At 46.8% G+C, this 16,939-nt stretch overlaps 1 protein-coding gene across 1 annotated transcript in view; it reads right to left on the bottom strand.

Moving 5' to 3' along the window:
• Positions 1-1,945: 1,945 nt before the first annotated feature.
• Rpap1 (RNA polymerase II associated protein 1) overlaps positions 1,946-16,939 on the bottom strand; it is a 32,082-nt gene continuing 17,088 nt past the window's right edge. The window contains 21 exon segments of the mRNA XM_047541878.1: positions 1,946-2,466; positions 2,570-2,629; positions 2,785-2,961; positions 5,350-6,106; positions 6,688-6,830; positions 7,036-7,188; positions 7,337-7,532; positions 7,793-7,902; positions 8,412-8,613; positions 8,765-8,923; positions 9,774-9,931; positions 10,576-10,746; positions 10,844-10,978; positions 11,098-11,114; positions 11,117-11,279; positions 11,751-11,918; positions 12,238-12,339; positions 13,156-13,254; positions 13,798-13,913; positions 14,942-15,121; positions 16,464-16,685. Of these exon segments, the coding sequence (XP_047397834.1) occupies positions 2,317-2,466; positions 2,570-2,629; positions 2,785-2,961; positions 5,350-6,106; positions 6,688-6,830; positions 7,036-7,188; positions 7,337-7,532; positions 7,793-7,902; positions 8,412-8,613; positions 8,765-8,923; positions 9,774-9,931; positions 10,576-10,746; positions 10,844-10,978; positions 11,098-11,114; positions 11,117-11,279; positions 11,751-11,918; positions 12,238-12,339; positions 13,156-13,254; positions 13,798-13,913; positions 14,942-15,121; positions 16,464-16,685 (3,638 nt within the window). The 3' untranslated portion in view covers positions 1,946-2,316.

Genomic DNA, 16,939 nt, shown 5'->3' with positions numbered 1-16,939 from the left:
GAGGTTGAGGCAGGAGAATTGCAAGTTCACTGCAAATCAGTGAAACCCTGTCTCAAAATTTAAAAAGGGATTGGATGTAGCCCAGTAATTAGGCACCCCTGGGTTTGATTCCCCGGCACCAGGGAAAGTGGGGGAACTGCATCAAGTAAGGAGGCATCATTACTTGTCATTACTTAACTTTCAGTGCCTTTGTGACTGCAAGGGTGAACTTCCTGATAACCTCAAAAAACAATTCCATTGCCCTATTAACCCTACGCACATCTTCTTACTGTGATGTGATAAAAGACTAGAAGGATTTCATAAGATCTGAGTACTAACAACATGAACCAATGGGGAAGACAGCACAGGTTACAACTGCTCAGATATGGTATCCCCACCACCTGCAAAGTCATATGAAGAAACTGCTCTGAAGACCACAAGGCACCTGTACAACTGGGAGGGCCACTCGGCTTCAGCCTTCAGATGGTTGTGTATTGAGTCCTCAATCTTTTGCTCAAAATGCAAACTTAAAAGACTGAGACCTCTGTTTAATATAAAACACCTAAAAAACAAGTTTAGCTTCTAGGTAAAGTCTGGGTAATTAATACTAGGTATAGCCACAAAAATGCTTTTATAAAAACTCTGGTACCTGTGTTCCAATTAACTCTGTAGACATCCCACTATGAGGTAAGAGAATTTACTTCACAAGATCCCTGTAAAACCAAAGATTCTTGAACTGTGGTTGATCCAGGACAGCACCATCAGTATCACTTGGAAACTTGTTAGAAATGCCTATACTTTGCCCCACCCCAGGCCTGCTGAACTCCTACTGAATTCAGAAACTCTGGTAGTAGAGTCCAGCAATATTTATTTGTTTGTTTGCAGTACTGGGTATTGAACCCAGGGCATTTTACCACTGAGCTACATCCCCAGTCCTTTTTTATTTTGGAATAGGGTCTAGCAAGGATGAACCTCCCTGATAACTTCAAAAAACAATTCCATTGCCCTATTAACCCTATGCACATCTTCTTACTGTGAAGTTTAGCAAGTTCCTGAGCTAACTTATTGAGACCCTGTCTCAAAAAAAAAAAAAAAAAAAAAAAAAAGAATAGGGATATAGCTTAGTGAGCTCAGTGGTAAAGTGCTCCAGATTAAATCCTCAGTACCAAAAATAAATAAATAAAAAATAATAAAAAAAAAAAAAGAACTGTTGGGATAATTCTGTGGTCAGCAATTCCATTTATGGGGAACAGACTCTATTAGACCTAGTGCATTGCACTCTGATGACCTACAAACACAATGGTAATAATTAATATCATGTAGCGAATGGAAGTGAAAGAAAGCTTGCCCAAATTCAGACAAAAGAACAATCTAGAAAATTCACTAAAATGAAGAGATGAACCAGAGTTTATGACCTGATCTGATCTCCCAGTCCTGGTGGGAGGACTGGGAGATCAGATCAAGATCTGATCTGATCAAGAGTCCACAGTGGGAATAATGGCATAGGATGGCTTCTACACCAGGCTGATTTTTGGCATGTTTGTGTTACAAGATAGCAGTTAATGCTGTAAGGAGACTTATGCTTACCACATTAAGGATTCCTATACTTCTAGTGGATTGCTGGGAGTGTTCAAGAAGTACACGCATTCCCAAGAGCATTGCTCTGGCCTTGCTCTGCCAAGGAACTAAGATACACATTCTTGCTGTCCCCTGTTGTGGACTATTCTCACCTCCCACTCCGGATTTTTTTTTTGGACTAGGGGTTGAACTCAGCGGTGCTTTACTACTGAGTTACATCCCCAATCCTTTTTATTGTTGACTTTGATACAGGGTCTAAGTTGCCCAGGTTGACCTTGAAACTGTGACCCTCCCAGCCTCCCACCTTCGATTCTTTCCCACCTTTCTTTGGGATAACACCCCTTGATACCAACTGTGAACTAACATGATTAAGATCAGTCCAAATCAGTCAGGAAACCAAAAAAGAATTTATTTCAATGCACTACATAGCATTTATATACTTTGGTCTGGGGTGGGGACTGGGAGTAGTTGAGATGTACTTAGAATGTTCTATCTCAAAAGAGGGGGTAAACAACTAAATCACCCTGCATCCCCAGCACAGGCCCTCAGAAGCCCCAGATCTTGAGCTCCAGGTACCAGGATGTAACAGCAAGGGCCATTCTGTTTTAAAATAGCTCAAATAACATGCTGTCTGGACAGGAAGCTTTCTGCTCCGTTGTGTCCTGCTTTCCCCTAGGAAGTGATGCTTTTCTGTCCAACCAGGTGACCACTGGTAAGCCCCAGGAGAATGTGTCCATTTCCTCATCTGAAGCAACTGTCCTAGGTCTCTGATACTCCATTCTGTAGTATACCTGATGCCATTCTCTGGAGGTACTGCTGCCGCAGCGGGGGCAACTGGGAATAGAGCTCAAAGCCTTCTGGGAGGCTGGAACTGGGAACCTTATAGTGGAGGAGGTGCTGCCGGAGACACTGTAGAGAGAGAAGGAACATTTTGAAATGGGTAGTGAGATCCTGTTGTGGTCTCTATCCATAAGACTCTCATTTCCCACTCTCCTCATGGCCCCAACCCTACCTCATCTGCCAGCAGCCAAGTTTTCTGCAGCATACTTCTTTGGACAGCCTTCACTTCATCCTAGAAACATAACAAGGAGAGGGGGCACTAAGCCAAAGGCTGGTACTCACTGCTGGCCTTGCTTGACTCTCACCTCCTCTATAGTTGGCCTACAGGCAGCTCAATTGCTAGCTCCTTCCCCTCCCTCTGAAGATAGGAATAGGGATGTAACTTACTGAGCTCTTTGGGTCCTGGGAGAAGATGAAGCTATTAACATGAGCCACAGCCACAGCATAGAGTACAGGACACCAATGTGGACGGAGTGCACCAGTAACAAGGGCCCTGAAGTAGAGCTGAAGGAGGGCCAAGTTGTCTTCAGGAGGGCTTATATAGCACTCCAGGGACACAGGCAACTGTGACAGGGGAAACAGAATGTGCTGAGGAGAAGGGTGGGAATGTGCATCACTGGACAACAAGGTAGATGGTTGGTGGGCACATGCAAACCCAACCATGAGGGTAGAGATCAGGTCATGGATAGACATTCATCCTTCTCTAGCACATGAATGAAGGTTAAAAACTAAAGAGCAGAGCAGCAACTGAGAAGTAGTTGTGAATTTCTACTGCCTAGCACCACTTATTTCATGAACTTAAAACTTTTATTTTTGGGGTGCTGGGATAAACCCAGGACCTACTTCATGTTAGGTAAGCACTCTACCACTGAGCTACCTCTCCAGCCCTAAAAGCTTATCATATAATCTATTATGTAGTGTGCCCCAATTTATCAGAACCTCTTCACAGGCATGTAATTTCAGGTTTTTAAAATTATTTTAATTAACAATGTGTTAAGCAGCATTGTACACAAACTTTGTCTATGTATTCATTTCTTTTTTTTTTTTTTTTGTACCAGGGATTGAATCCAGGGGCACTTAACCACTGAGCCACATTCCCAGCCATTTTTATTTTGAGATAGGGTCTCACAAAGTTGCCTAGGGCCTTGCTAAATTGGTGAGGCTGGCTTTGAATTTGCAATCCTCCCATCTCAGCCTCCCTTGCTGCTGGTATTACAGGTGTGTGCCACCATCTCTAGTTATGTAATCATTTTTGTGTGGAATCAATAACAACATTTTAGAAAGAGAATTACATCCAGAGAACATTGTTTGGTTTGTTTGTTCATTTTGGTACTAGGGATTGAACCCAGGGGCACTTTACTGCTGAAGCAATCCCCAGCCTGTTTTATTTTTTATTTTGAGACAGGGTCTCTCTAAGTTGCTTAGGGTGTGCTAAATCGATGAGACTGGATTTGAACTTGCAATCTTCCTGCCTCCGCCTCTCAGGTTGCTAGGAGGTGTACACCACCATGTCTGGCTCAGAGAACATGAATTTCAATGTTTGATAATATAATCAAGCTAGTTGAACATGATATTTTAAAAGTTTTAAGTTGGGTTAAGGGTGAAGCTTAGTGGTAGACTACTTGCTTAACATGTATGAAAGGCCCTGGGTTTGAACTCCAGCATTGGAAAAAAAAAATTAATGTTTATTTTTCAGGATATGTAGTGATATAAGAAATGCTTATCATCTAATGTTAATTGAAAAAAGTTCATCATACAATGATTCTATTTTTATAAAATATATATGCATATAAAAAGAACTGGAAAAGATAAAGATCAAAATGGTTACCACTGGATAATGGGATTATGGATGACTATAATGTTCTAATTCTTAAAAATAATTTTCTTTTTCTTTCTTTAGTTCCTTTTATGTAAAATATATTATATACAATGTTTTTGTAAACTAATTTAAATTTTTTGTATCGGAGACTGAACCCAAAAGCACTCTAGCATTGAGCTATATCCCTGGCCCTCAGTCCTTTTATAGATTTTTATTTTGAGATGGGGGTCTCACTAAGTTGCTAATACTAGCCTGAAAGTTATAATCCTTCGCCTTAACCTCTTTCTCAAGTAGCTGGGAGGTAAATACTTACCTTTTAATTTAATCAGAACAAGCTATAATATAATAAAAATAAAAACCAAATCTTAAAAAAAGAAATCCACTTAGTAACTCAACAACTTATAAGTTTAACTCCTTAATCTGCTATTTGAGGCCCTCTAGGACTCTTTCTTAGCCTTGTTTCTAACAAGTTCCCCAAAGAAATTTCTCCTTCCTCCTGCAATCCTGTCCTGTTCCTTCCTGCCCAAGTTGTTTTATTCGTGTTTGTTTTGTGATACTGGGATTGAACCTAGGGGTACTTTTCCACTGAGCTACATTCTCAGTCCTTTTTTACTTTGAGACAGGTTATTGCTAAGTTGCCCAGGTTGGTCTTGAATTTGTGATCCTCCTGCCTTAGCCTCCGGAGTTGCTGGGATTAGAGGCCTGTGCTATGTGCTGACTCTGAATTTTTAGTTTATGTTATTCTGCCAGGAACATCCTATCCTACTTCCTCAACAATTCAAATTCTATCCAACCTTCAAGGTCTTCTCTTATGGGAACATACTCTGATCTTTTCCTTCTCGGAATCCTGACTTAACACCTAGAATCCAGATAATTCAGAACTATGAGTTTTTACCAGATTTCTTCTTATCTAAGTCATAGCACCTTATGAGCAAGAAGCCATGCTGTTAATAATAATGAATATCATTATATGCCAGATGCCATGTTAAACCCTTTCCGAGGATTCTCCTAGTCTGCTTAAGCCCACAAGAGGTTACAATGAACCTGAGGACCATCAAAGCTCCTGCTGCTCAGGACTGAACCAGGTCCATTGTGGAGTGCCTTTGGCAGACCTTTCTGGGCTGAGAAAATACCTGATTCAGAGGTAGGCCCAGAGCTCTCAAGGCTCCCACGTGCTCCCCAAAGAGGGCAAGGCGCAAGGTGACACTGAATTGACGTTGCAGGGGAAGGAGGACCAGGGCTCCAAAGAGGTGATCCCCAAAAGAGACAGCTTCAAAATGCTCCAGGAAGCTGGCATATAGGTCAGGGAAAGACGTCAGGCCAGGTAATGGGCAGTCCAGGGAGAGGTTTCGTAGGACTTGAGGCTGACAAAGCCGGGCTAGGAGGGCTGCCACTAGACGCTGTACTGGGGTCTCTCGGAACACCTCACTGTCCACCAGGAACACACACATGAGCCGTGCCAGGCGGGCAGCAGGAGGCATAGCCCAGAGGGCCTCAGGGCGCCAGCTCTCTAGAACCAGCACCCACTGCAGGACCCGCATGGCTGTGCCCAGGGTGTCAGCAGGAGGAACCCCTGAGGGAGTGTCAGAAGCTTGGTGGTAGAGCTGAATCAATGGCAGGAAGGGCCAGTCAGCAGGCAGCAGAGGCTCCTTAGGTACAGGTAGCAGCAGAGTTGAGACTTGTTGTAGTTCTCCTCGGTGCAAGGCCTGGGAGGCCAGAAGGCTGGCTCGGGCTGGTGAGCAGTGGGTTAGGTAGCAGCTGCGGATGCTGGGGAGGTCCTGGCAGGCCTGAACTAGAAGAGCTCCTCGCCCACACTGAGGGTCCCCACTGCTCCCTAAGGATAGTCGATCGGAGAAGTCAGCTGCTTCTGGACCCCCGGATGCACTTTCTCTATAACAGGACCCAAAAGCCAAAAAGAAGAGCTGGAACCACAGCACCCAGAAGGCTGTGCCAGCTCTTCAGGACTTCCCAGAGGATTCTAAATTCAATCCCACTCTTCTCTGCTCCTTGGACAACCTCCCACACGATGTTGGGTAGCAGTTAGGGGAATAGATGCTGGAGCCAGCTGCTGAGGTGCAAGTTCACATAAACTGTACTTGTTCCCTCACAGTAAAATAGGGATGATAACAATAGTCTCCATCTCATGGCATAGGTAAAATACTAAAAACACAGATAAATACCTAAGGGAGTCCAGACACAGAACACATACTCAGTAATTGTCATATGTGTACAGCTGGTTTATATGCCATTTTTAGTCATACAGTTGCACTGGAGTCTCACAATCATATTCTGGTGTGGTAACCTCATCTTTGCTTTACTAATGAGGAAACAGTAGCTCAGACAAGTTAAGTATACTCCATAAACAAAAGAGAATCAAACCTAGGTCTCCTGACTCCCAATTCAGGCTGCTTTATTAACCATCGCTGTAGCATCCAAAAGAGTTAAATTGATGCCCCCAACCCTGGACTTACGGGAGGAATTCCAGGCGGAATACACAGCTTAACAGCAGCTCCTGGGCAAGGTATTCACTTCCGGGCAGCAGTCGGCTCATCAAGGCCAAGGCCACAGCATGATAAAGGGCAGCATTGGTGATCAGCACTGGCTGGAATGCTGCCTGTAGAGACAAAGGCAATGTTATTCAGTGTGGAGAGGGTGCAGAAGGGAACAAAGCAAAGAGCGAGGAAGAGGACATAAGCAAGATGAAGGACATAAAACCAGAATATATGGAATATAGGAGCTGTATGGCCTGGCAGAAGCAGCACAGGTGTCAAGAAGCATGGGTGGGTAATGGGGCAGAACCTGCAGATAGGGGAACCCACCACTTTTTGGGCCAGGGAGAGCACCAGGTACTGCAGGTGGTATTCATGGTGCAGGGCCCATGCTGAGAACGGTGTGAGGTGTGGGGCAGTCCTAGGAGCCACACACTGGAGGAAGTAGTTCTGGAGTCCTGGGGCAGCCAACACAGTAGCCAGCTGAGGAAAAACAATTTGTTCAGATCTAGAAATTGACTCTCCCAGGCACTCAGAGAAATGGGTTCTGGCAGAAAGGCCTCCCCTTGCCCAGATACCCTCCCAACATCCTGACCCCTGCCTGGCTCCTAACCAGGCACTCAGGGATTACCTGTCCACAGAGGCCCTTATGGATCCGGGCCAGGGTGTTGAAAAGAGAGAGGAGGGCAGTGAGGAACGGGAAGGGTGAGGCTGAGCCAGCCAGACTGAGAGGCGGGCAACCTCCTGCGCAGCCCAGAGACACGAGACTTGAGAGAGCTTCAGGAGACGGAGTACAGGACAGCGGGTTACAAAGAAGGGAGCATTGCCTGTAGACACAATGGAGAAGCTGATGGGGCTCTGGCCTGATGTGTACCAGACTGGAAAAGTCATCAGGGGTTTAGCTATGCAGACAGGTACCTACACTCAAAGCCCCACACAGCTGCTGCCTACGAGGGATCAGGTTTCCCTGAGGCCTCTAGAGGACTGCACCCTGTGATGGACCAGGGGAGCTGAACCCAGAAGTCCCACAAGGAGAGAAACAGCCTCCTCCTTTGCAGTGTCACAGATACACACACAGAGAATATACCTGAGGGAATCCCACATGCTGCTCAGAGGGGGCTGACTCAGCAGCGGCAACAACAGCTCCTCCAACAGGCGCTCCATGTCCTGAAGCCAGTCCTCTGGGCACAAGCTTGGCTGCAGAACCAAGGCTCACTGAGCTAATGGTCCAAGACAGTCATTCTCCTAATTCCTGTGGCCCCAGATCAATCCCACAATTCCAAAAGCCCAGAGAATTCATTTGGAGGCTTCTGCAGTTTGATCCTTCTAAGCGAGGAAAAGGTCCCAAGGTTGATCAGGAACCCAAGTCTAGGGGTGCATAAAGAGTCAGCATAAAGCTGCAGGAAAGAATGCTGCTGTTTAGGGGTCTCTGGGTCCCACCTACACAGCTCCTTCAAAGCTCTACTGAGATATGGAGGTGGGAAGAGAGGACAGGTACGAGTTAAAAGGTGGAGGGTAGGACTGGGGTAGAAAACTTGCCTACCAGGTATGAGGCCCTGGGTTCAATACCCAGCATCACACACACAAAAAAGATAGATGGTAGGAAAAGGTGGGAATGGGGAGGCAGAAATGGAGAAGTAAACTGAGTGGAAGGCAGACAGATGCAGGTGTGGGGGCATGGTGGAAAGCAGGCAGGCAGCACTCACCTGTTGGCTCCAGGTCTGATAGTAGGCACCCAGAAACAGCAGACAGGAAGTGGGCACTGGGCCCAGGGCACACCACATCTCAGGCCTGGGAAGCAACTTCAAGGCCTGCTTTAGACATGGCTCCACAAGAGGCTGGAGTCCAGATACCTGCGTCCAAGTGACTGAGGAAGTGGGGGCTGACAGGTAGACTTCAGCAGGGTCACTGAAGGAGTGACAAAAGGGCCACAGTGAGGATCTAGCTACCCCACTCCCCTCTTAAGATCCAGTCATTGTCTCCATTTGGAGGAGCATTCCCTCCTGTCTTGGGTTTGCCAGTAGAATGTTCCTGCTGGAAGGCTCAGGTTATGGCCTACCTGGTGAGTTCACAGCGGGTGCTGCTAGCTGCCAGGGTCAGTTGGGTGAGGAGAGTAAGCAAGGAAGCTATCCGCTGCATGGACAATGGCTGCAGCGGGTGACTGCTGAGCTCTGTTGGCACAGTCTGCAAGGCTCGCATGAGCACTGGGTACAGCTCCCTAGGGAAGAACAATGACTAACTTTTGATGTATGAAGGGAGATAAAGATGCAGGACACTAGCTACAACCCAGCCCAGGGATCTGCAGTCTGGTGGAGGACTGGGACACAGAAGACCCCAAGGTTTTCAAGGCTGCCCCCACAACAGGGAACTTATATCTGATTTCACCAAGATACCAATGCTTTTATGCAAAAAATGGTTAACTCAGGTTTGTTCCTCTCTTCTCCAACAGGTGCTCACCCAAGAGTTTTTACCACCAGGAAAATCCCTTCCTCCTTTTTTTTTTTTGGTACTGACTGAACGCAGGGGTGCTTAACCAGTGACCCCAATCCCCAGCCCTTTTTAATTTTTGAGACCAAGTCTCACCAAGTTGCTTAGGGTCTCATTAAATTGCTGAGCTGGCCTCAAACTTGCGATTCTCCTGCCTCAGTCTTTTGAGCTGCTGGGATTATAAGCGTGCACCTCCGAACCCAACTAACCCTTGTTCTTCATTCCTAGCCCCACTCCAAGCTTAGGAATTTGAACAGGCAGAGGCATCAGGTTAGGACAGAAGTAAAAAAGTGGAGGTATGGGGGGTGGTGGGAGGGAGGCAAGAATGGAGGAAGGATGGATTGTATAAAAAAAAAAAAAGAGGGTTGGGAGGGGTGGGGGTAAGGAAAAACAACAGAATGAGACAAACATCATTACCCATGATTACACAAATGGTACGACTATACTTCATGTACAACCAGAGAAACAAGTTGTACCCCATTTGTTTACAATGAATCAAAATAAATAAATTATTAAAAAAAAAAAAAAGTGGAGGTGTCTACATCTACAAGGGAGCTTACACCCTGCCTCTCTCTTCTCACCTGTAAAGCTCACTGCAGTGGCCATAGGAGGCAGCCACAGCCCACAGACGAAAAGCCTCAGTGCTAAGTGTCTCAGCTTCTTCTGGGGGCAAGGAGAGTTCTTGGGGAGCCTCAGCTATGAAGCGGCACAGGTGGCTCCGGAGATCAAAGTTGTTCAACTGGGGGTAGGCAGAAAGTCTGGTGATCGGGGTCAGTTGGAACTCACGATTCCAACTAGCGTCAGGTTTTCTGACTACAGAAATTGGCCTCACTCAGCCCTTTTCCAGGGTTTTGCCTGTATGCCACAGGGTCACAGCTCTGGGCAGAGATGAAACTACCTTGTCCTCTCCCCAATCTTTCTTTCTTTCTTTTTTAATGGTGCTGGGATTGAACCCAGGGCCTTGTATATGCAAGGCAAATGCTCCCGCTTTTTATTTTACTTGAAACAGGGTCTTGCTACATGCCTGGGATCTTTATTCCACAGCCTCCTGAGTAGGATTACAAGTGTGTGCTACCATGCCCAGCTAGGCCTACCTCTTTTTAGTAAGCATTTGCTGGGCACTTTTTTAGGCTATGGGTGAGGAGCTCTGTTTGTATGTGGTTTTTCAGATCTGGGTCCAGGGCATGGAGAACCTCTCCACATCAAGAGACCAGGGAAGGCCTACAGAATGCACTAGGTTCCAGGTGATCAGGCTCCTGCCTGGTGATTTCTGTTGAATTTCTGAATGATGGCATAAGGTGGCCACCTAGGGTTCAGAGGCCATGCTTAGCTCCCCACCTAGCCATGTCTTGTGTTCCCATTCATTGTCCTATGCCTACTCACCAGTCGGGCAGCAATATTCCTACCAGCTGAGGCTAGGACTCGAAGTAGTTTCATGGCAGCGGCACAAGGCACTTTGTGTAGACTATGGGTAGGCCCTCCCTCCATGGGGGACCAGCAGGTGGGCAGAAACTCTCGAACTATGGTCTCTATCAGGCGTGGGCACTCTAGAACCTACGGGAGATAGGAGCATAAAGGGAGGTAGGGAGCTGAAGATCAAGACCTAGCCAGCTAGGCTCTTTGCCCATTGCCTGCCTTCCTCTCCTCTCACCCTTGTGGCTGACTCCAAGGAATGCCGGGCCAGGCGGATAAGCACAGCCAGGATGTCAAGGACCACAGTGGGTCCTGGGCAGGTCACCTCCAGCACATAGCGTAGCCGAGGCAGCAGGTTGGTAGCCAGGAGTCCCTGGGGGTTGAGAGAGAAACCCACTGCCAAATGCACTTGAGCCCTGGGCCCTGATGACCCCTTCTGCCCAACATGCTTTACTTCTAGGAAAGGAGATGGAAAAGCAGCTTTCCTTCTACCTTGATGACATCATATGGGCCAAGTCAGGTGGAGGTCGGTGTCCTTCCTTAGGCATCTTCTTTTTTGCCTTTTCTCTTGGGGGTTCTTCATCCTCACCCTCATCTTCCTTGTCCTCCAGGCTGGGCATCAGAGGGAACACTGAAGCTCCATGATACCACGAGAAGGTACGGTCAAGGAGCTCCTGCCAGAGAACAAAGGATGAGGTGGAAAAGAGGAAGTGGCAGGCAAAGGGCAGGGGTAGAATAGAAGTCCCCTAACACAAATAACAGAAGGGGAAAGCTTCTAGACTTTAGGGTCTTTGGGAGAAGAAGGCCTGCTATCCTCTTTTCTGCTCTGCCCACTGAGTTTTGGCAATGGTGCATTCCTACAATGAAGAGTAGGTCCCTGATGCCTCTGGGCCACATTTTTCTTTCTTTCTTTTTTTTTTTTTTGGTGCCAGGGATTAAACTCAAAGGCACTTAACCATTGAGTCGCATCCCAGCCAATTTTATATTTTATTTAGAGACAGGGTCTTGCTAAGTTGCTTAAAGTCATTAAGTTGCTTAGGCTGGTTTCAAACCTGTGATCCTCCTGCCTCAGCCTCCTAAGCTGCTGGGATTACAGGCCTGAGCCACCATGCCCATCCTTGGCCATGTTCTTATTCCTATGATACCTCATCTCCAGGTGCCACCAACAGAACCCGAAGAGCCTGCACAGCAGCTGCAATGACTCCATCTGCTCTGTCATCCAGGGAGAAGCGCAGCAAGAAGAGGAAACCAGCATCCAAAAGGAGTTGTAAAACACTTCCCACTAGCTGGTTCCCAAACTCACCAGCCTGGGCCTGGGGGCAGGAAGATAAAATCTTGCTGAAGATATTTAAATTTTTTATTTTTTGGCGGTCCTGGGGATTGAATCCAGGGCCTTGTGCTTGCGAGGCAAGCACTTTACCAATTGAGCTATCTCCCCAGCCCCAATGCTGAAGATATACAGAATCTTTGTCCACTTATAGCTCTATGTTTGCCCCATTCCCAGTCTGACCAATAGACAACCGGTGTATGGGATAGTTCCAGACTGAAAAGGGCAAGAGGTAGGGAAGCCTAAGGTTTAGGAGTAAGGGTGTGGGATGAGGTTGAACAGGACCAGGCCAGCAGTCCACTTACCCTGCCAATGACCTGGGACAAGACATGCAGTGCTAGTGTTCTCTGTTGGGACACCCGGCTACGGGTCAGGTGGAACAGCTCCTGTAGAGAGTACCCTGCTCTCTGGGGCAGGGAAAAGAAGTCAGAAGGGGCCAAAGCACAGGGCAGTATCCCAAAATTACCCAGCAAGGTGTTAAGGGAAAAACAAAGATAAGTAAGTGATATCCCCTGCTCATGCTCTCCATGGAGCCTCAAGTTGGTAAAGCAGATAGGACATGGACACAAGTAACCATGGCATAAGGTAGATAGGGAGAATGTACTAACTGATGTTTAATTTGCAACCAGTGGACTACAGCGGATGAACCTGGAAAAGTGATCTGATCTCAGTTCTGGCATAGAGCTAAGGGCAAAAGCATTCCCTGGAGTGAGTCCTCAAGTTTCTTGAGCACAGGGGATATGTAGGGAGGAATCACAAAGTGGTAACAGTAGGAGTGAAGGAGGTAGGCCCAGGGTCAGCAGTGACAACCCCTGGAAAAACTGTCTTCACAAGATGAGGAGCCAAGACCTTATTCTGTGAGCAGACAGGAGCTGGGAGACTTTCTGAGGCAGGGCATGGCTTGAGCTGGGCCAGAGAGAATCAGTATGGCAGTCCTGTACTGAACAGAATGGCCTGAGGGAGAGTGTGGAAGACTTAATGACTGAGCAGACACCAGAAGTTGAGGCCATGATCCAGGGAGCATCATGGGGAGGCGACAGAAGTTCTAGAATTGGCCAGAGGTGAATGGGAGAGAAGTAAGCCTAAGAAACTGAATTGAAAGCAAGGCTATGACCTGGAATAGGGCACAAAGGAGGTCAAAGGCAACTACCTTTTAATAACCACATTGTTATTAAAAACACTTGCCAAGAGCTGCCCAGTCCTCACTGGTTCCCAAGCCTCACCTCTGCCTCCTCTCCATGGTGGTGCAGGCCTAGATGAGTGGGTAGATCCACATCAGGGGGTAGCAGCTCTCCCTGAAGACTGAAACGGGCCTGCATTCTCTAATGGGAAGAGAAAGAAGACTGAACTTGGGGTAGCAGCAAATTCCCCATGTGCACTCCTCACTTTATTATATTATTTTTGTGTGTGGTATTGCAAAACCCAGGGATACTCTACCATGGAGTCACATCCCTAGCCCTTTTGAGACAGCTTGCTAAGCTGCTGAGTCTGGCCTCAAACTTGGGATCCTCTTGCCTCAGACTCCTGAGTAGCTGGGATTACAGATTTGTACCACCACACCCAGCCCACTCCTGACTTTTTGTTTTTTTGTTTTTTGTTTTTTTTTTTGCAGTGCTGGGAATCGAACCCAGGGCCTTCTGCTTGTAAGGCAAGCACTTTACCAACTGAACTATCTCCCCAGTCCCCACTCCTGACTTTTAACCTCAGTTCACTGAGGACTTAGGTCCTGACTTTACTTCTGACTGGAAGTGGTACTTTTCTGATCATAAAGGTCAGGCAGAGAGTGATCGGAGAGGAGGACGAAAGCAAAGGAGAGATGCTTTTCATGCTAGGTTCTGGCAACAAAAGCAGCAGCCCCACTTCACCTCCTGTGTCTGCTGCCACTGGAGTGGGGGAAGGTCCTGGGTCCAATGAAGCTTCTCCAGCTCAACAGTGTCCATGTGTAGCCATTCTTTGTGGGGGGTCACAGGCAGTGTCAGCGCTGGGGAGATGGAAGCATGATAGCATTCCCTAAGGGGCTTAGATTAGTCCACGGGGGCCTCAGTCAGCAGTTAGTAGCTAGTATACCCACCTCTACCCCAGGATCTAGAGGTTTCTACCCTCAGTTATAACTAAGTGGCATGGCCTGGGAAATGGGACCCCTGGGACCTGGGCAAATATCTCACTATGGTAGACACAACCAGTCCTGGCTCTAGCCCTCTGCTGACTTCAAGAATTTGTTGGAAAGGGAAAAAGGAGGAAAGGAAGAGAAGAGAGAAGGAAAAAGGAACAGAGAAGGGAGGGAGGATTATATATATCAGGCAAAGCATAACTCTCTGCTCTCTAATACCAATTTGCTTAAGGAGCAGGGGAGTGGGGACAATGAGAAGGCAGTGGTTATAACTGCTCCAAGGGACAGGATACAGAAACACACCCCTTCAATATCCTCTTGCTTCCTCACCCCTACCCCTCACCTAACCTGCCCAACTGGCCCAGAGCTCCTTCGAGAGCAGGAGGTTCCTGGCTGTTGTAATTCAATTTCTTCTTTTGTTGATTCCTAATGAATAATCTAGTTTCTGGGAAATGAGTGTTTCCACTGGTCTCTGCTTCTGGTCTGGGATGTTCATAGACCTTTGTCAGACTCTTCCTCTCCCATTATCCTGGCCTGCCATCTCCCCACAACAAAGAGAAGAAGCAGAAAGAAGGGTGGGATGGAAACAATCAGGCTGGGCAGCTGTAGCAAGGGCAGGAAGATGGTCTTCCCAGGGATGGAGATTCACCATCACACTGGGCTGTCTCTTACCAGGGAAGGGGGAGAAGGAGCAATAATAGAATAAGAAAACAGGAAGCCTGTGTAGGAAGATGTGCATCAGCAAATGAAGACTGATTTGAGCCAATTTAAAAATACTAATGAGGATTAACATTCAATGTCTGCGGGCAGAGAAGCTTTCCCTCCTCCATCCACCAAGGCTAGGGGAAGGAACATCTCTCTATTATTATCCACCAAGAGATAGTCCCCCGATTTCAAACCTGGGGCTCCTGGCTCTAGCTTGTCCTCTTTGCCTGGTTCACTAGCAGAAACTGACTTGTTGGGCTCCTCTTTGGTGACAGGAACTGAGGGTTCTCCTGGCTTCTGTTCCTTGGTGGCCTTCTGTCCCTCTTGCTCATGGGTGCGGCTGTGAGATCTCAAGAAGGCAACCAAGCCTGGGTCTGGAGAAAAAGTGGAGGGGAGAGAGTGAAGGCAGATCCTCCCTTGCTTCCTAAGACCTGATACCTACTGCAAGTTGCCCACCTCTGGGTGCGAAGGACAGGACAAGCTCTTCTCAGTCTTGGCCTGAGCCCTCTGGGCTCTCCTGTGGCCCTTCAACAACCCTACATTCTCACACCTGCAGGGGACTTAGGCCCAAATCACCCCACTTTCCTCTGCCCCTCATGGTCCTCTGCCTCTCACAGTCCTCTGACCCAGGTTCCAATGATTGTCCCTGTGAATGGAACCAGAACACAGGTCCAAAGTAAGTAGCTATAGAATAAATGAATGAATGCTGACTAGGACCAAAGAGAAGGCATTTAAAGGAACAATTTCCCACAACTTCTCTCAGCTCATTTATTTATGCATGTCTTGTAAAAATCTAATGTGCATTACATAGTTATCAGATATACGGTGGGAAATAAGATTGATTAAATATTCAGTGTTTTGGTCAACAGAAACTAGGAGGGAGGTGTGAAATACTAGTGTCATATAACAGATAATATGTTCTATTATAAAAATGTGCTGTAGATACAGTAAAGTATGACTAATAAGACATAGTGTGTATGACACCAGTTAGTAAAACATAGTATATTGGTGGTTAAGAACAGGGTCTGAAGTTAGGTGCTATGGAACATGTCTGTAATTCCAGCTACTAAGGCAGGAAGATAACAAGTTCAAGGCCAGCCTTGGCAACTTAGTGAGACCCTGTCTAAAAATTAAAAGGGCTGGGGTGGGCTGGGGTTATGGCTCGGGGGTAGCATGTGTGAGTTCCTGAGTTTGATCCTCAGCACCACACAAAAATAAAATAAACGTATTGTGTTCACCTACAACTAAAAAATGTATTAAAAAATAAAAGGGCTGGGGATGAAGTACAGTGGTAAAGTGCCCCTAGATTCAATCCCCAGTTTAAAAAAAAAAAAAAAAAAAAGAGTAGGGCCTAATACCAGATAGAAGTCCTAAATCCTAGGTTTAGTCTCATTTGTAGGGCTGGGAGTACAGTTGAGTGGTAGAATATTTGGCTAACACTGGCAAAGCCCTGGGTGTGATCCTCAACACTACAGAAAATAAAATAAAATTAAATCTAATCTGTGTACTTTATCAACTGTATAACCTGAGGATAATTTCTCAATTTTTGAGTTTTTTTCTTAAGCAAAATTAAGTTAATACCACCTCCCTCATAGGAGTAGTTCAAAGACAAAATGAAAGAATGCATTAAAATACTCAGCACACTGCCTGGCACTCACAATAGGCCTTCCTTAATAAGTGGCAGGCCCTCCCAGCTAGAAAGCCTGGCACCCATACCAAGTTGAGTCAGCAATCGCTGTTGCTCCTGCAGAATCTCCTCAGGATCCATGGCTTGCAGTCTTGCTATATTCTCTTTGTGGATGGTCTGGACTTCTTGTTCAGCCTCCTGGCCTCTGAGCCCCTTCCCTGTGATCAGATGGGGTCCCTGAAAGCTGTGGCTGCTCCCCAGAATCTGGTCACCCTGGTCCCTAGGAGTGGGTGCCTCACAGGCCACAGCACCTGGAAGAAATGTATTATCAGTTTCACTGCCCTATTCTCCTGGCTCAGTGGACCTTGTGGCTCTCTTTAATAGGCCTATTAGCTCTGGAGAACGATGAAGACCCAGAAGTTTTCCTAAGCAGAATGGAGAGTATACTGAGTCTGACACAGGACTCCAGGCAATCTGGGAATAGGGGGTTGGATTTTCTGCTCCCTCTTCCCCTAAGACTTATATGAAAAGATTTCCCTTGGAAACATCTAGTTTTTGACTCTGC

The sequence above is a fragment of the Sciurus carolinensis genome, chromosome 2 (assembly GCF_902686445.1).
Source record: "Sciurus carolinensis chromosome 2, mSciCar1.2, whole genome shotgun sequence".
Lineage (NCBI taxonomy): Eukaryota > Metazoa > Chordata > Mammalia > Rodentia > Sciuridae > Sciurus > Sciurus carolinensis.
This window is presented reverse-complemented; position numbering and strand designations above follow the sequence as displayed.